The sequence below is a fragment of the Saccopteryx bilineata genome, chromosome 11 (genome assembly GCF_036850765.1).
Source record: "Saccopteryx bilineata isolate mSacBil1 chromosome 11, mSacBil1_pri_phased_curated, whole genome shotgun sequence".
NCBI lineage: Eukaryota > Metazoa > Chordata > Mammalia > Chiroptera > Emballonuridae > Saccopteryx > Saccopteryx bilineata.
Genome location: NC_089500.1, coordinates 23,318,394 through 23,337,171, shown reverse-complemented (window position 1 = coordinate 23,337,171; position 18,778 = coordinate 23,318,394). Strand labels below are relative to the sequence as shown.

At 42.0% G+C, this 18,778-nt stretch overlaps 1 protein-coding gene across 2 annotated transcripts in view; it reads right to left on the bottom strand.

Annotated features, from left to right (window-relative positions):
* The window catches only part of EPG5 (ectopic P-granules 5 autophagy tethering factor), a 111,266-nt gene extending 92,555 nt beyond the window's left edge, over positions 1–18,711 (bottom strand). For both annotated transcript variants that reach the window (XM_066247450.1, XM_066247451.1), the window contains exon 1: positions 18,590–18,711. In XM_066247450.1, coding sequence (XP_066103547.1) covers positions 18,590–18,652 — 63 coding nt within the window. In that variant the 5' untranslated portion in view covers positions 18,653–18,711. The remainder of the gene's footprint in view (positions 1–18,589) is intronic.
* Positions 18,712–18,778: the final 67 nt, after the last annotated feature.

The following is an 18,778-nucleotide window of genomic DNA, read 5'->3' as shown; positions in this document are numbered from 1 at the left end:
AAGAGACCTCTGGAAATGTTCAATGCTAACCAGAAGAGAAGCCAGGGAGCTGGAGCAGGCACATGACTGGCCACATGATCAAGGGCACAGCAAACAACCACACCTCCTCCAAGCCACAAGCCCCCCCTTGCTTCCTGTCCAACCTGTCCTTCAGGCAGTTTTTAACCTCCGTGTCCCCTTCTTGCCCTACTCCAACCCCACCCACCTGTCCTCTCTCCTCATTGCAGGACTGCCCTTGCCCTTGCGATGTCAAATTCTCCCCTCTCTAAACAAAAGGAAGTTTGCAGCTGCTACTCCCAAACTTGCATGCCCACCTCCATCAGATCTACCTTCCAGGGAATAATCATAACCATATTAATAGCAACAGATAATGTGGTTAGATAATCACTTAAAGAATTTTTTTTCCCCCTGTATTTTTCTGAAGCCGGAAACGGGGAGAGACAGTCAGACAGACTCCCGCATGCGCCCGACCAGGATCCACCTGGCACGCCCACCAGGGGGCGACGCTCTGCCCCTCCGGGGCATCGCTCTGTTGCGACTAGAGCCACTCTAGCGCCTGGGGCAGAGGCCGAGGAGCCATCCCCAGCACCCGGGCCATCTTTGCTTCAGTGGAGCCTCAGCTGCGGGAGGGGAAGAGAGAGACAGAGAGGACGGAGAGGGGGAGGGGTGAAGCAGATGGGCGCTTCTCTTGTGTGCCCTGGCCGGGACTTCTGCATGCCAGGCCAACGCTCTACCACTGAGCTCTACCACAGGGCTACTTAAAGAATTTTTTAAAGCTCCTAGCCCCTCCAGGGAAGAACACATAAGCTTTTACACTTTTATTTCCCATGGAGGAAGAACTCAATGCTTCTCATGGTTTCAAAAGTGGAACCAAAGAAAAGAAAACTCTCTACCTATGCAGATAGGAAAGTTAGGTCCAAAGAGGAATCGACATAGTTGCCCCAGAGAAGGTGGGGGAAAAGGGGAGAGAAGCTGAAGATTTGACTGAAAGAATGAACCAGAAAATCAAGGAAAGGAGGACATGCAACGGTTTGAGCAGGTGGCAAAGGCCTGCCCCTGCCCCCTCATAGCCCCTAGATAAGGACAGGACTTCTGGGGTATACATGTATACGGAAGGGAGGAGGTTTTATGCAATCATAACCAACGTTGTAGCAACCTCCCTGTGGCTCGCTTCACCTCTCTAAAGCACAGAAGGGAGGGGAGGGGGCAGGTCCTGAATGTCTCCCAGCCTCCAGCCTCTGCCCCACCACCAATTCATCCCAAACATCATTACAAGATTTGTCTCCCTAAAAGCATGCTCTGAACAACACAAAAACAGTCATGGCTCTCCACTTAATGATGGACTGTTAACTCTGACATTCAGTGCCTTTGTTAATTTAGTTACAATTCAGTTCCAAAACAAAATCTTCAACCACACCAACCCTTGCTTTACTCTGAACTCCAGCAATATGTACTTGTCATCCAGCTCTGGTCATGTGCTACTACACACGGCTATTTATCTTTATGTTCTGTCCCTCCCCCAAAAATCTAGACCACAAGGGCCTAACTGGTAGTGGCACAGTAGATAGAGCATTGACCTGGGACACTGAGGTCCCAGGTTCAAAACCCCGAGGTTGCCAGTTTGAGCACAGGGTGGCTGGCTTGAGCATGGGATCTCTGACATGATGCCATGGTTGTTGGCTTGAGCCCAAGGTCACTGGCTTGAGTAAGGGCTCACTGGCTTGGTTGGAGTCCCCCAGAGAAGGCACATATGAAAAAGCAATCAATGAACAACTAAGGTGCCACAACTACAAGTTGATGTTTCTCATCGCTCTTCCTTCCTGTCTGCCTGTCTCTCCCTTGCACCAAAAAAAAAAAAAAAAAAAAGAGAGAGAGAGAGAGAGACCACAAGGATCTTTGAGGCAGGAAAGTTAAAACAGGGAATAAAGGCCTCAAAAGCTCACCCCACCCCTTCTCCATTTTGGCTGGAACATCACAGATAGTGACCTTCCCCTGACCACCTGTTCCCCAATTCCTCCTCCCCAATTTCCTGTAACTGGGAGGCCCAAAAAAAGAATTGCTATCTAAAGAGGAGACTAGGTCAGGCCAATCAGCCTCAGAAGACCATCCTATCCCCACCCCCTCACCCTCTGCCCATGGTTAACAAGAACCTTCCAGCCAGGCCCCATCGGCGCATCTCCTTTTCCGAGGTCTCCCACGAGAACACACTCTCGCTTTAATAATTTTACTGTGCTTTGCTCAATCTTCCCATCACGCTCTTGCATTCCTCCTTGTTCTGTGTCAAGGACCTGGACCAGGCTGAGGCTGCTCTTGGCATCCCCGGGTGATTCCCGGCACTATCTTGAGGCCCGGCAGGTATCTGATGCCTCTTTGGATCTGATCTGCCTTTGATATTTGGAACTGTGTTCGATAATTGTACCTTGAGACAATAATGATGACCTATCACTCACAGAAAGTGAGTACCAACTACAAGCCGAGTTATGTCCTTGGTACAGGAATCATAAAATGAAGAAATTATTGAATTATTATCCAACAAATATTTATACTTACCAGGTGCTCTGACACATTTAGAAGTGTGTTTTTTTTTTACATGCCTCCCAGAAGACAGAGAATATCCAATGAATTCAGAAGAAACTGAACTTTTGTGCCAAAATCTGAATCTATTCTTACACTTAAAATACAAAATTTCATTTAAAAAAGAAAGTGTACAAATACTTGCCTACATGAGTTAAATACAAATAAAGACAGAATATATTGTATTTATAATAATCATTACAAATCACAAAATTAAAATTAAAACAGAACTCCATATCTATCAAATCATGTGCAAAGCCTGGCCTGTGGTGGTACAGTGGATAAAGCGTCGACCTGGAACACTGAGGCCGCCGGTTCAAAACCCTGGGCTTGCCTAGTCAAGGCACTTATGACAAGTAATCAATCAATGAACAAGAAAAAATGAAGCAACTATGAGTTGATATTTCTTGCTCCCTGTCCCCCTCTCTTTCCTCTCTGTAAAATCAATAAATAAAATCTTTAAGGTAAAAAAAAAAGGCCATGTGCAAAAATTAATACTTTCAAATTAATTTAAGCAAAAGATGTTTCTTACAAGTAAAAATGGCCAGGATATTAAGAAGAATATATATATATATAGAGCTCATTATTACGATTATTGTACCTAGGATAACTGTTAGTAAAATTATAGTGAAGATAAGGGGATTTATTAGTACGGGAAGGATATAAACCAACATTTTCGGGGTATGGGCCCGATAGCTTATTTAGCTGACCTTACTTAGAATTTGGTGTAGTGTGGTAGCACGGAGATTTTTGAAGTCTTAAGGGTAGGTTCGAGTCCTATAGTTCTAGAAATAAGGGGGCTTGCACCCCTATTATTTACTCTATCAAAGTAATTCTTTTATTAGACATATTTCTTATGTTTGAGGTGGAATACCCGCTGTAAGGATTGGCATAGCTACATGTCATATACATAGGGCTAGTGTAAGAGGTAGAAAGTTTTTTCACAATAGATGTATTAGTTGATCATATCGGAATCGGGGGTATGACGCGCGTACTCATAAAAATGTAATGGTGAGGAGTAGTGTTTTAATGGTAAAATTAATTGTGTAGAGTTCTGGCATTAGAGGGCTGTGATATGCTCCTAGGAAAAGAGTGGTTGTGAGGATATTTATTATAATAATATTAGCATATTCTGCTAGGAAAAATAGTGCAAAAGGACCTGCTGCATATTCAACATTAAAGCCGGATACAAGTTCTGATTCTCCTTCTGTTAGGTCAAAGGGTGCTCGGTTAGTTTCGGCTAGAGTGGAGATAAATCATATTATGGCTAGGGGTCATGCGGGAATAATTAGTCATAGGTATTCCTGGGTAGTGATAAGAGTAGACAGTGTGAAAGAACCGCTTATCAATAATACGGATAGGAGAATAATAGCTAGAGTTACTTCATAGGAAATAGTTTGTGCTACTGCTCGTAGGGCTCCAATTAGAGCATATTTTGAGTTTGAGGCTCAGCCTGATCACAGAATAGCGTACACAGCCAGGCTAGATATAGCTAGTATAAATAAAATACCTAGGTTTATATTAATAAGGGGATACGGTATTGGGAGGGGAATTCATATGGTTAGAGCTAGTGTTAGGGCCAGAATAGGGGCGATAATGAATATAGAGATTGATGATGTGAGGGGTCGAAGGGGTTCTTTGGTAAATAATTTTACTGCGTCTGCAATTGGTTGAAGCAGGCCGTAGGGTCCAACGACATTTGGGCCTTTTCGTAGTTGTATGTATCCTAATACTTTACGCTCTAATAGAGTTAGAAATGCTACGGCTAGTAGAACGGGTACAATTATTAATAATAAGTTAATTAAGAACATTTTGTTAGGAAGAGGAATTGAACCTCTGGTTATAAAGGTTTAAGTTTTATGCATTTACCGGACTCTGCCACCCTAACAAACCCTGGTCTAGGGTAAATTAGTTATATGCGCTATCAGATTAATATTGTAGTATCTGTTGGCTTGAGGGCGCGTGAGTGAAGTGGGCCCTGCCTCTCTTGTCCTTTCGTACTGGGGGAGGCCTAAAATAGATAGAAACCGACCTGGATCACTCCGGTCTGAACTCAGATCACGTAGGACTATTAATCGTTGAACAAACGAACCCTTAGTAGCGGCTGCACCACTAGGATGTCCTGATCCAACATCGAGGTCGTAAACCCTATTGTCGATATGGACTCTTGAATAGGATTGCGCTGTTATCCCTAGGGTAACTTGGTCCGTTGATCAAATTTTTTGGATCAATAAATGATGGTACTATTTTGACTTGTAGGTCTAAATATTAATCACTCGGAAGTTGTATTTTATTCCGAGGTCACCCCAACCCAAATTACTAGTCTAAATAGAGTTATATTAGATCATATTGATTAGTATTAATTCTCTTTAGGCTAGTTAATTAAAGCTCCATAGGGTCTTCTCGTCTTATTATAATATCCCCGCCTCTTCACGGGGAGGTCAATTTCACTGATTGAGAGTAAGAGACAGTTGAACCCTCGTGTGGCCATTCATACAAGTCCCTATTTAGAGAACAAATGATTATGCTACCTTTGCACGGTCAGGATACCGCGGCCGTTAAACTTATGTCACTGGGCAGGCAGGACCTCTAATACTAATAAGGCTAGAGGCGATGTTTTTGGTAAACAGGCGGGGTTCGTGCTTGCCGAGTTCCTTTTACTCCTTTAAATCTTTCCCTTGATTGCAGTCCTGTGTTGGGTTAACAAATTTTGATATAAGGAGTTTATTTTTAGTGTAAGCTTAGTGATTTGTTAACTATCAGTGAAGTATTCGTTCTGATATACACTTGTGCTGGGAGAAGTTATTCTTGTTACTCATATTAACAGTATTGCTTCTATTTAATAATAGAATAGTCCAGTTTAATATTAGGAGTTTTTAAGTATGCTTGTAATTAAGATGAAAAAGTTGTTGAGCTTGAACGCTTTCTTAATGGGTGGCTGCTTTTAGGCCAACTATGATATATTGAATAATTACTCTCTAATAGAGGTTGTATCCTGAGTCCAATGGGCTGTACCCCCTTGGACTATAATATAAATCTACGTCAGATTTATGGATATTTTTAGCAGATTTATATTTGAACTAAAATTCGTTAACTGGACAACCAGCTATCACCAGGCTCGGTTGGTTTGTCACCTCTATCTAAAGATCTTCTCACTATTTTGCCACATAGATGAGTTTGCCCCATGTTGGGCTGTCCTTAGATAGCTCGTCTGGTTTCGGGGTATTTAGCTTCAGTTCTCTTTGCTAAATTTTTTCTAGTTAAATCATTATGCAAAAGGTAGAAGGGGTAAGCTTTGCTTTTTTTTTACTTTTAAATTGTGGTTCCCTTGCGGTACTTTTTCTATAGCGTCGAATATAATTTCTATCTCCTATACTTTTATTTGTGTGAATGTTTTATTTTAATTACGGGTGCTAGTTGACTATTGTAGGCTCGAGCTAGAATTAGTTCAAAGTAACTCAGTTGTTGTAGTATCTTCCGGGTGTAAGCCGGGTGCTTTGTGGTTAAGCTATACTTTGAATTATCCAAGTGCACTTTCCAGTACACTTACCTTGTTACGACTTATCTCCTCTTACAAGTTAAATCTTTTAAATAGAGTTATTTAGATTAGTTTATGTTTGAGGAGGGTGACGGGCGGTGTGTGCGTGCTTCATGGCCTATATTCAATTAAGCGCTCTGTTCTTAATTTACTACTAAATCCACCTTCAGCTATAAGTTTCACTATAGCATTCGTTTGTGTTGATCATGACCTTTAATAGGGAATGTAGCCCATTTCTTCCCAACCCATAAGTTACACCTTGACCTAACGTTTTTATGTATAATAATTGTGCTTACTTATAGTCCTTTTTAGGGTTTGCTGAAGATGGCGGTATATAGACTGGTTTGGCAAGGGTTGGTGAGGTTTATCGGGGTGTATCGATTACAGAACAGGCTCCTCTAGATGGATATAAAGCACCGCCAAGTCCTTTGAGTTTTAAGCTGTGGCTAGTAGTACTCTGGCGAGCAGTTTTGTTAGTTTAACTTCTTAGGTTTGAGGCTAAGCATAGTGGGGTATCTAATCCCAGTTTGGATCTTAGCTGCCGTGTGTTCAGGCTATTAAAGTCACTTTCGTAGTTTATTTTACAAGGACTCAGGCTTTTTACAGCTTAGTCAAAGTTTAACTTTATTTTGGGCTACTACCTTAAACACGCCTTACGCCGATGGCTATTAATTTGGGTTAATCGTATGACCGCGGTGGCTGGCACGAAATTTACCAACCCTATATTAACATAACTTAGTCGAACTTTCGTTCATGGCTTAATTTTTATCACTGCTGTTTCCCGTGGGGGTGTGGCTGAGCAAAGTGTTATGGGCTGCGGTAGGCGTGCCTGATACTTGCTCCTTTATTTCATAATATTGACCTAGAGGGCATCCTCACTGGAAGGCTGATACTTGCATGTGTAAGTCTGCTAATAATTAATAGAAAGGCCAGGACCAAACCTGTGTGTTTATGGGGCTATATAGCCCATCTAGGCATTTTCAGTGCCTTGCTTTTTTTTTTAAGCTACATTAACTGAGTGAGTAGGAAAAAAAAAGAAAAAAGACGGAGATAGGGAGATAGCTGTTTAAGGAAAATAAATTCCTTAAAGTACCGCGATGCTATTGGGTAATGGGTGAAGTTAGTTTAGTAAACCGGTTAAGTCCACAATAAGCCAGTGTAGCTTGATCTTGTTTTTGGGGTTTGGCAAGATAAAATAGTCACATATGGTGGGGCTTAACAGGGGGTAGGGGGGGTTTGTCTAAGCAAACCAACGCGCGCGCGTACGCCTACACGTGCACGTGCTTACACGCGCGTACACTCGCGTAGGCATACACCTGCGTAGGCACACACCTGCGTAGGCACACACCTGCGTAGGCACACACCTGCGTAGGCACACACCTGCGTAGGCACACACCTGCGTAAGCATACATTCGTATCAGCTTAAAATATTATGTCCTGAAACCATTGACTCAATAGCCCCTTAGGGTAAATATCCCTGTTTGACATGACTTTATGCACTTTACTTGAATTCGTATCCTAAACCATGGATTATTCTTTATCTCAGTGGTATTCATTGTCCGAGGAAATCTGACTATAAGTCCAGCTTGACTTTATTTGACTGCATCGAGGCCTCCACGGCCAAGGCTGAATCCAAGCATCCCCCAAAAAATAAAAACCCACCCCAGGCATGACAGTGCAAGCTATGCCGGGATCACGGACTTACTAGCGACTAATCCATCGTGATGTCTTATTTAAGAGCACTGTGTGGGCGATTTTACAGTCCCATGGCCCTGAGGTAAGAACCAGATGCCGTTTACGACCCAGTTTAGAAACCCCCACGATTAATGGGCCCGGAGCAAGAAGAGTGCTACCATGTGGTGTCCGTCGGGTTGTTGGTTTCACGGAGGTTGGTAGATTAAGAGACACCCTTTGGATGAGGATAGTCCTGTTGACAAGGATTTATTAAATAGAATGGTGTATGTACGATGACCAATTAATATGTCCTGTGCCATTTAATTAATATGTACTTGCTTAATATTAATGGGGCATATAATATAATGCACGACGTACATAGAAAATAAAATTGTACATGATGCGGAAGGGTTACTTCGAAAAATTTTATTTCCTTATATAGGTCAAGGGGTAGTTTAATTAGAATATCAGCTTTGGGTGTTGATGGCGGGGCTTGCGCTCTCTCCTTGAGGTCTTTGGGGGAGGTTAAATCCCCTTTGTTGGTTTACAAGACCAGAGTAATTAAATATACTACAAAGACTCTTCATTTTAAGAATCGGTTTTCTATAACACTAGCGATAGGTATAAAGATTAAGATAATTGAAAAATATAGGATTGAAGCTAATTGGCCAATAATGACGTAGGGGTGTTCTACTGGTTGGCCTCCAATTCATGTTAGTGTAATGAGGTCTGCAACTAGGAGTCAGAATATACATTGGCTAAGGGGACGGAATGTTATGCTTCGTTGCTTCGAGGTGTGGAGTATTGGGACTAGGGCTAGGATTAGGATTGATAGAACTAGTGCTAGAACACCTCCTAGCTTATTAGGAATAGACCGTAGAATAGCATAGGCAAATAGGAAATATCATTCTGGCTTGATGTGGGGTGGGGTATTTAGTGGGTTAGCTGGAGTATAGTTGTCTGGGTCTCCTAGCATGTCTGGAGCGAATAGTACAAGTGCTAATAAGGCAGTTAGTATTAGTAGAAATCCTAGGATATCTTTAATTGTGTAATAAGGGTGGAAGGGAATTATATCTGCGTTTGAGGGAATACCTGTTGGGTTGTTAGATCCTGTTTCGTGAAGAAATAGGAGGTGAACTATGACTAAGGCTGCAATAATGAATGGTAAGAGAAAATGGAAAGCAAAGAATCGGGTCAGGGTAGCTTTATCTACAGAGAAGCCCCCTCAAATTCACTCAACTAAATCTGTTCCAATGTAGGGGATAGCAGAGAGAAGGTTGGTAATAACTGTAGCCCCTCAGAATGATATTTGGCCTCATGGTAAAACATATCCTATAAAGGCGGTAGCTATAACTGCGAATAGTAGAAGAATTCCTACATTTCAAGTTTCTGTGAAGGTGTAAGATCCGTAGTAGAGACCTCGTCCTACATGGAGATATAAGCAGATAAAAAATATGGAGGCACCGTTGGCATGGAGGTAGCGGAGGAGCCAACCATAGTTTACATCTCGACAGATGTGTGTTACAGAATTGAATGCTGTAGCAGTATCAGAGGTATAATGTATTGCAAGAAATAGGCCTGTTAGGATTTGTACTGCTAGACAGATACCTAGAATAGAGCCAAAGTTTCATCAGGAAGAGATACTTGAAGGTGCGGGGAGATCAACGAAGGAGTCGTTGATGATTTTAAATAGTGGATGGGATTTACGGATGTTTGTCATTATTCTTATAGTTGAAGTACAACGGTGATTTTTCATGTCATAAGTCATGGATAGAGGCCATGTAGGAATTATGATGACATATATTGCGTTTATTTTGAGTATTATTTTTGTAATTGGGTTTGTGGGGTTTTCTTCTAAACCGTCACCAATTTATGGGGGGTTAGGATTAATTGTGAGTGGGGGAGTGGGTTGTGGTATTGTGATTAGTTTTGATGGACCATTTTTAGGTCTTATGGTGTTTTTGATTTATCTAGGGGGTATGTTGGTAGTTTTTGGTTATACTACGGCTATAGCTACTGAGCAATATCCGGAGGTATGGGTATCTAATAAAACGGTTTTAGCTTCTCTTATCACAGGTCTACTTATGGAGGCAGGGTTAATTATTAGTGTGATTGGGAGTGAGGGGGCTGAGTTAGAGGTAGTGTTAAAATTTAATGACATAGGGGATTGGGTAATTTATGATACGGGTGATACTGGATTTTTTAGTAAAGAGATTATGGGTGTTGCGGGGTTATATAGTTATGGAACCTGATTGGTGGTGGTAACGGGGTGGTCCTTACTTATTGGAGTCGTAGTAATTATAGAAATTACTCGTGGAAATTAAATATGATTATGGAAAGGGTTAGTGTAATGAGGAAGGATAGGAAGTATAATTTAACTAAGCCCTTTTGATTAGACACTGTGATAGAAGACTTTATGTGTATATTTGAGATTGATTTTGGTAATAGTATTTCTAGTCAAGTTTGATCTAATAGAAGGGAGGCGGATTTTTGGCCTGCTGTGAGACTTATTTGTGGTTGGAAGCGGTGTATGATGGTAGGGAAATAGCCTAGGAGGTTAGAGAATTTAAATATGCTTGAGGGTTTGTTAAATTTTAGGTTGTAGGTAATTTGATTAAGTTCTAAGGCTATTATAAATCCTGTTAAGGTTACTCCTAGGGCTATAAGTTTTAGGTACAGTGGCATTGTTATTTGTGGGACAGTAGTTGGGGGAATATTGTTTGATAATAGGAACCCTGCAAAAATGCTTCCAATCAGCAGGCGTTTAATAGAATTAATTAAGAGGGGGTTGTTTTCGTTAATTAGAATAAGAGTAGGAAATCGTGGTTGTCCTAGAAGTGCGAAGAAGATAATTCGTGTGCTGTAAACAGCTGTAAGGGAAGTGGCTAGGAGGGTTAGTAAGAGGGCTCAGGCGTTGGTATATGAGATGTTGGCTGCTTCGATAATGAGATCTTTAGAATAAAAGCCCGTTAAAAAGGGGGTGCCTGTTAAGGCAAGGCTTCCAATGACCAGGGCGCTAGTAGTGAAAGGTAGGGTTTTGAATAAGCCTCCTATTTTTCGGATATCTTGTTCATCACCTAAGCTGTGAATAATAGATCCCGAGCATATAAATAGTATTGCTTTGAAGAATGCGTGGGTGCAGATATGGAGGAATGCTAAATGGGGCTGGTTAATACCAATGGTAACTATTATTAGACCTAGTTGACTAGAGGTGGAAAAGGCAACGATTTTTTTAATATCATTTTGGGTTAAGGCACAGATTGCTGTGAATAGCGTTGTAATGGCTCCTAGACATAGGATTATTGTTTGTACTAGTTTATTGTTTTCTATTAGAGGATAGAATCGAATTAATAGAAATACCCCTGCAACAACTATGGTGCTTGAGTGCAGTAGAGCGGAAACGGGTGTGGGGCCTTCTATGGCAGAGGGAAGTCATGGGTGAAGTCCAAATTGGGCGGATTTTCCAGTGGCAGCTAGGAGTAGGGCTATGAGTGGGAAGTTTGTATTTATACAAATACAAATATAAATAATATATATATATATATTTTTTTTTTTTTTTTTTTTTTTTTTTTTGTGGGCCATAGTCTTTAATCCTAGCTTGCACCCAGCGGGCATGTAAAAAACATACACTGGGCTCCAAAATCCACTCACATTCAGTGCTCACAAAGCTACTGACTTATCCGAGTTTCCTAGAATCAAAGGTTTCTAGCTCACCAACCTTATTCTCCTCAGTTCCCCATCTCCTTCCTTCTCCAGCGTCAAACTGCACAAACTGGCCTATCACTCAACACTCCGCCATCTTGGCTGCTTCTCCTGGCCTCCTCCACGTGGCCTCCTTCTGCTCTCTGCTCTGCTCTCTCCTCTAATGATAATCTCAGGAACCAAGAGCTATTTTTATATTTTTGATCTCCACATAAATTATACACAGGAAAAGAACCAATTTTAAAATAATTCCATGAGAGAAAAAAATAATCAAGAAATTATGTAGAAATAGAAGAGTTGCTAATGTAGAGAAACATACTTAACTGTTCATTTCAGTAACTATGCCTTGAGGTGTTGTGGTATGGGGGCGGGGCTAGAGAACACACAGCAAGCTGTTACCAACAGTTATCTTCAGGAGATGGAATTCAAAGCATTTCATTTCTGGATTGTTTCTTGGTGTGTATATACCACTCATACACACATACTTTTTTAAAGCAATGAGCACTATTAAAATAAAAAACATATATGGTTCTGACCAGTTGGCTCAGTGGTAGAACGTCGGCCTGACGTGTGGAAGTCCCGGGTTCGATTTCCAGTCAGGACACACAGCAGAAGCACCCATCTGCTTCTCCACCCCTCCCCCTCTCCTTCCTCTCGATCTTTCTCTTCCCCTCCTACAGCCAAGGCTCCATAGAAGCAAAGTTGGCCCTGGCACTGAGGACAGCTCCATAGCCTTAGCCTGAGGCGCTAGAATGGCTCCAGCTACAACAGAGGAACACCTAGATGGGCAGAGCATCGCCACCTGATGGGCGTGCCGGGTGGATCCTGGTCGGGCGCATGCAAGAGTCTGTCTGACTGCCTCTCTGCTTCTAACTTGGGAAAAATACAAAAAAAATCTGTGGGGGGGGGAGGGAGGGTTAAGTTCTGGAAAACAAACCGGAAGTTTCCATTCACTACTCATAGTTCTTTCTCTTGGAACTGTATTAAGACAACAATTACGACCCCTTTCCTTCCATAAAAATAATGATGAGCCTGACCACGTGGTGGCGCAGTGGACAGAGCATCAGACTGGGATGTGGAGGACCCAGGTTCGAATCCCCAAGGTTGCCAGCTTGAGTGTGGGCTCATCTGGTTTGATGGCTTGAGCAAGGGGTCACTTGCTCTGCTGTAGCCCCCTGGTCAAGGCACATATGAGAACACAATCAGTGAACAACTAAGGTGCCACAACGAAGAACTGATGCTTCTCATCTCTTTCCCTTCCTGTCTGTCCCTATCTGTCCTTCTCTCTATCTCTGTTACAAAATAAAATAAAATAAATGATGAGCTGCTTCTAAATGAAAGATAAAGGTCCAGTTCTACTGTTTCATAGAATACTTTCATGGAATTAGTTTAAGTTTCTAGACACTTTGATATCCTCCTTTTCCAGATAGGGTATGGAAACACCCTTTCAGATAGCAGTTTCCCTTACAAACATAAATGTCCTTTTACAAAGGGTAGCTTCTACTTGGTTTTCAGAGTTTTCCTTATGTCTGCCGTTTCTTAAAATTAACCAGCCTCAAATAATAAGTATCTCAAAGAGGTATATTTTGGGGTTGGCAAACTCTGCTCCCCTTCAAATGTCTAATACACATTTATTATAAAATTAGCATATCCGAAACTAACTCCTGAACTGCCCCCCAAGAAACCTGCTTCATCTACCACTCTTTTTTTCTTAAGTGAGAAGCAGGGAGGCAGAGAGACAGACTCCCACACCTGCCCCGACTGGGATCCACTCTGCAAGCCCCTACTGGGCGACGCTCTGCTCATCCGGAGCTGTTGCTCTGTAGCTCAGCAACCAAGCTATTCTACCACCTGAGCTGAGGCTATGGAGCTATCGTCAGTGCCCAGGGCCAACTTGCTCCAACTGAGCCATGGCTGCAGGAGTGGGGAAGAGAGACAGAGAAGAGAAGGGGGAGGGGAGTAAGAAGCAGCAGATAGTCACTTCTCCTGTGTGCCCTGACCAAGAATCGAACCTGGGACGTCCATACACCAGGCAGAGGCTCTACCGCTGAGCAACTGGCCAGGGCCCACTTTCTCCATCTCAGAGTCATCTTGACTGTTTTCTCCAACAGTCCATACCGAAGTTATCGGCAATTCTTGGCTCTAGTTTCAGAAACTCCCCAGACTTCAGAGAGCATATAAGATCTTGCTCCCTAGCATATGCGGTCAGTTTGGCTCAAATAAACTCTTTATTAAAATTCTCAAAAAAAAGAAAAAGAAAAAAGAAGTAGAAGAAAAGAATAGGCCTGACCTGTGGTGGCACAGTGGATAAAATGTCAACCTGGGCCTGACCTGTGGTGGCGCAGTGGATAAAGCGTCGACCTGGAAATGCTGAGGTCGTCGGTTCGAAACCCTGGGCTTGCCTGGTCAAGGCACATATGGGAGTTGATGCTTCCAGCTCCTCCTCCCTTCTCTCTCTCTGTCTCTCTCTCCTCTCTTTCCCTCTCTGTCTCTCTCCTCTCTAAAAATGAATAAATAAAAAAATAAAAAATTAAAAAAAATTAAAAAAATAAAATAAAATGTCAACCTGGAAATGCTGAGGTCACCAGTTTGAAACCCTGGGCTTGCCTGGTCAAGGCACATATGGGAGTTGATGCTTCCAGCTCCTCCCCCCTTCTCTCTCCCTCTCTCTCTCTCTCTCTCTCTCTCTCTCCTCTCTAAAAATGAATAACTAAAATAAAATAAATTAAAAAAAAAAAAGAATAAAGAAACTCCCAGACTTCAAATGCTTCTCATCACCTTTGCTCCTGCACCTCTGGAGCTCAGCAACACCTCTCCTCGGCTGGATAAATGCAATAGTCTCTCAGATGGTCTCTCTGCTTCTATTCTTGCCCACTTACAGTCTATTCTCAACAAAGCACACACAATGGTTCTTTAAAGCATAACTCAGACCACATCACTCCTCTGCTCAAAACCCTGAAGTGATTCCGTATTCCACTCAGAGTGCAAGTCTTTACAAAGGCCTACAGGCCACTGACCTGGCCCTGTGTTACCTTTCAGACTTCACCTCAGCTACTCTCCCTCGCTTGCCCCACCCTAACCACACTGCCTCCTTGCAGTTCCTAGGACAGACATGCCACTGCCTTAAAACATTTGTCCCAGCTGTTCCCTCTGCATAGATCATTCTCCCCCAATATCCACAAAGCTAACTCCCTCATCTCTTTCATGTCTCTACATGTCATCTTCACTACAGATCACCTTGACGACCTATTTAAAGTTGCAACCAATCCTAACATCTCACCAGTACTCCCCAGATCCATGCCCTGTTCTTTTCCTTTTTTCCATAGCACTGTCATCTTTCTAGCATGATATATTTTATTCACTGTATTTTTATAGGGTTTTTGTTTTCTCCCTCTAGAATGTAAGCTCAATTAGGGCATGGTTCCTTGTGGTTTCTCCTCTATTATTTCCCAAATGCCTAGAACAGTTCCTGGGACATAGTAGGTAATCAATGAGTGTTTCTTCAACAAATGAATGAATCTTAGCAGACACAAAAGGAGCTACATAATGCTATACAGTATCCCCCAACTTCAGTCCTATGACTACTACTAACAGGAAGGCAGGACCAAGAGGTACAAATTATCTAGGCCAAAGAGCAAGAGGGAATGGGTATTTAAAGGTCTTTCTGTTATCAGCTTTCTGAGCCACACTTCAGTCTATCCTTAGCAATTACCATGTGTTCTCACTATTAATGAGTAGTTGGCATTCAGAACTTAAAATTAACTATAAAATACTTTCCATGATTATAAAATACACTGCTTCTACAAAATAAGTCCAACCTAAAAATCTACTGTTCTTAAACATTAATCTACCAAGACCAATAAAGTCACGGTGCTCTGAGGTAGAGAATATATTTAGCAGATGATTTTTAAAAAATGAAAATGTTATTAGGACTATCTCTCAGATATCAGGTTATAAGCATAACCTAACAATGTGAGGTCATCTACCAGATGATTAACATTGAAGAATGCAGGTCAGCTACTGGGTAAAATCCAGGTGCTCGCCCTGACCTGTGGTGGCACAGTGGGATAAAGCGTTGACCTGGAACACTGAGGTCGCCGGTTCGAAACCTTGGGCTTGCCTGGTCAAGGCACATATGGGAGTTGATGCTTCCTGCTCCTCCCCCTTCTCTCTCTCTCTGTCTCTCTCTCTAAAAAAATCAATAAATAAAATCCAGGTGCTGCTCAAACTATTCAAAGACAATAGTACATGACACTACTCACTTCCTGAGCTGAGCCTTGGATCTATTTTATGGCTTTGTAAATAGTTGCTAAATTATACCACAGATGGTAAAGGTTTCATTACTGTAAGACTTCATGACCAATGCCAAACCTTAGCCAGCACTAAGAAATGAAACTATTTACTCTAAAAGAAGAATTAATTTTCTAGATTGACAAGCATGAGGGCTTTGCTGGTATTATGGACTTTTTGATTTGTTTTCTCATACTGCTCAGGAAATTTACCAAAGTAAATTCTTCTGAGAGACAAAGCTTGAAAATATTCTTCAATACTGACATTTATTTCCATCATCCAACAAATATTATCAGGAGTTTACAAGCGCTGTAAAGGGACTAGGAACAAGACAGACAAGACAGGTCCCTCCCTCACTGAGTTCACAGGGCAGACCTGAGGCTGAGGAGAAAAAAGAAGCCAATCTTTGAGGGCCCCGAGTTCATCCTAAGGACTTCATTGACTCTAGCCTCGAGACTGGGCTATGGAAAACCTTTGATAGGTTTTGAGGAGAGTAATCAGCTTTCTGTTCTTACCATATCAATCAATCCAACTTTAGTTTAGAGAATGGGGAGCAAGAATGAACTTGGAGAGGCCAGCTAGCTAAAAATCTTCCTTACAGGATGGTGGTGGTAGTTAGGACGGAAAGAAATAGGCAGAACTGAGAGAAATTTTAAAAATACAATTAGTAAGACTTAGTGATTGATTATATTTGGAGGGTGAGAAGAAGTATATGTCAAGAATTTCTGGTTTGATAAATTCCTCTGGAATAAAAGCCTTTTCATAAATTTTAACAGAGAAAAAATAAATTAACATATGCTTGTGTAGGGAAGTTGCCTGAAATGTGTCAATAAAATGAGTGATTGTTTTTTCATGATGAATTTAAAAGTTTAAGATTTTGAATTTATTTTAGAAACTGTTTTAAACAAAATAACTTGACAGAGAATCCTCTTAACTGACTATTTTTAATTTTTAATAACATTCCATCTATAGACAGACACATATAGATATATGAAGTAATTATTAGAAAACTAGATTGAGAATTCAGATTTTTGGCTTTAAGTTTTTCACTAAAAGCATGCCTTTCGGCTTATCATTTAATTTCTCTATCATTTTTTTTAAAAAAAAAAAAACAACACTGCGCTAGGCTTTAGTTTCATCATTCATTTGAAAAAATATATAGGTTAAGAATTAAGTCTCTGTTGTCTACAAGCTGATATTTGCATGTTGAGCAATACTGTATTCTAGGATCAGGGACCTTATGCATTGGCTAACCAATGGCTTTTTCTTTTACTCCTCTGTTTTGTTAGTTCTTGCCCACTTAAATGCAAAAAACTATTTCTCTTAAAAATCTGACATTTCTGAAATTAGGTAACAAAATGGCTTTCTCCCCAAAGAATAACTCCTCACAGACCTAGGTGCACTAATGGGCATAACTCCTCTAAAGCCTTTTTAAAAAGGCACCATAATGAAAGAGATTCAACTAAGTCACTTACCGCTTGTTAAATATAAAACCTTCGCCCTGACCAGGCGGTGGCGCAGTGGATAGAGCGTCAGACTGGGATAAGGAAGACCCAGGTTCGAGACCCCAAGGTCGCCAGCTTGAGCGAGGGTTCCTCTGGTTTGAGCAAAAGCTCACCAGCTTGAGCCCAATGTCACTGGCTCAAGCAAGGGGTTACTCGGTCTGCTGAAGGCCCCTGGTCGAGGCACGTATGAGAAAGCAATCAATGAACAACTAAGGTGTTGCAATGCACAAGGAAAAACTAATGATTGATGCTTCTCATCTCTCCGATCCTGTCTGTCTGTCCCTGTCTATCCCTCTCTCTGACTCTCTGTCTCTGTAAAATAAATAAATAAATAAATAACCTTGAACACTCATCTCTTGTTCAAGCGTTGTTCCCACAAGAAAATCAGATTTTGATCTCAATCTTAAGTTACACCTGCTCTGGAACACCACTTATTTGTAGAAATGGAGAGTTCCTGTACTTGTAATAGCATCCTCATATTTTCCTTAATGTAAATTCAGTTTCAGGTAATCCAAAATTATCTAGCTCCAGCCATTCCAGGGTAGCACTTAATCTGTTCACTGTAAAATAAATGTCACTTCAGAAAATACATAGGAACAAAATGAAAACCCAAACTGCACATAAAAACAAATCAACCCAAAAAACACACCAATACCACATGTCAGTCCAATACATGAAACCCAGAAAATTCAAATCCATCCCTACTGTGTGAGTCTCGCCCCGGTTTAACTTCTGGACATTCGTGCCATCTTAAACAACCAGGATAATAAGAAATAAAGAACACCACCATCACCATGACCTTGAATCTTAAAAGTGAAGAGGCCCATCACTACAGTTTACTTTTCTGTCCGTCGTGATCCATAAAGCTCTGCCAAAGGATACATTCTCCGCGTGGAGAAGTTCCTTCCCACTTCATGCATGAGAGGGGCTGAAAGTGTTCCCAGGTTATAATGGAGAAAAGAGACAGTCTAGATGAGGTTGGGACGAGAAGGGCTGCTCCACGACAGGAATGCAGATCCAGATGCGGAAAGCCAAGAAGGGAAGAGCCCAGCGAGATCAAAGAAAGTGAAAGAAAGCTGGGCTCCTGACAAAGTCTAGCAAAGGAATGTGGAGGAGGAATAGAGGAATAGGATGGAATCTATGGGTGGTGGAATCAATTACGGAGAGGTGGGGGCAGAGGATGCGCAGAGCTGATGGGTAAATCTGACCCAAGAGGCCCAAGACAGCAAGAGGGAGACAGAACACCTGTCAGGGCCACGGAGGGTAGGAAGTGGGGGACAGAATGGGTGAGGAGGGTTGTGCTCACCTTGGTTTTAGTCCGGCTGGCCTTGGCCTTGGCCCGGCGTGTGGGTCTCACGGCCTCAGCCATAGACCCTACGGCGTCGGTGTCGCCGTTTGTTTTTGTCAAACCCCTGCGCTTCCCACAACCGGCCCTGTCCCGCCCCAGACTGTCACATGATCAAATCTCCACCACTCCCGGAGAAGGGGAGGCAAC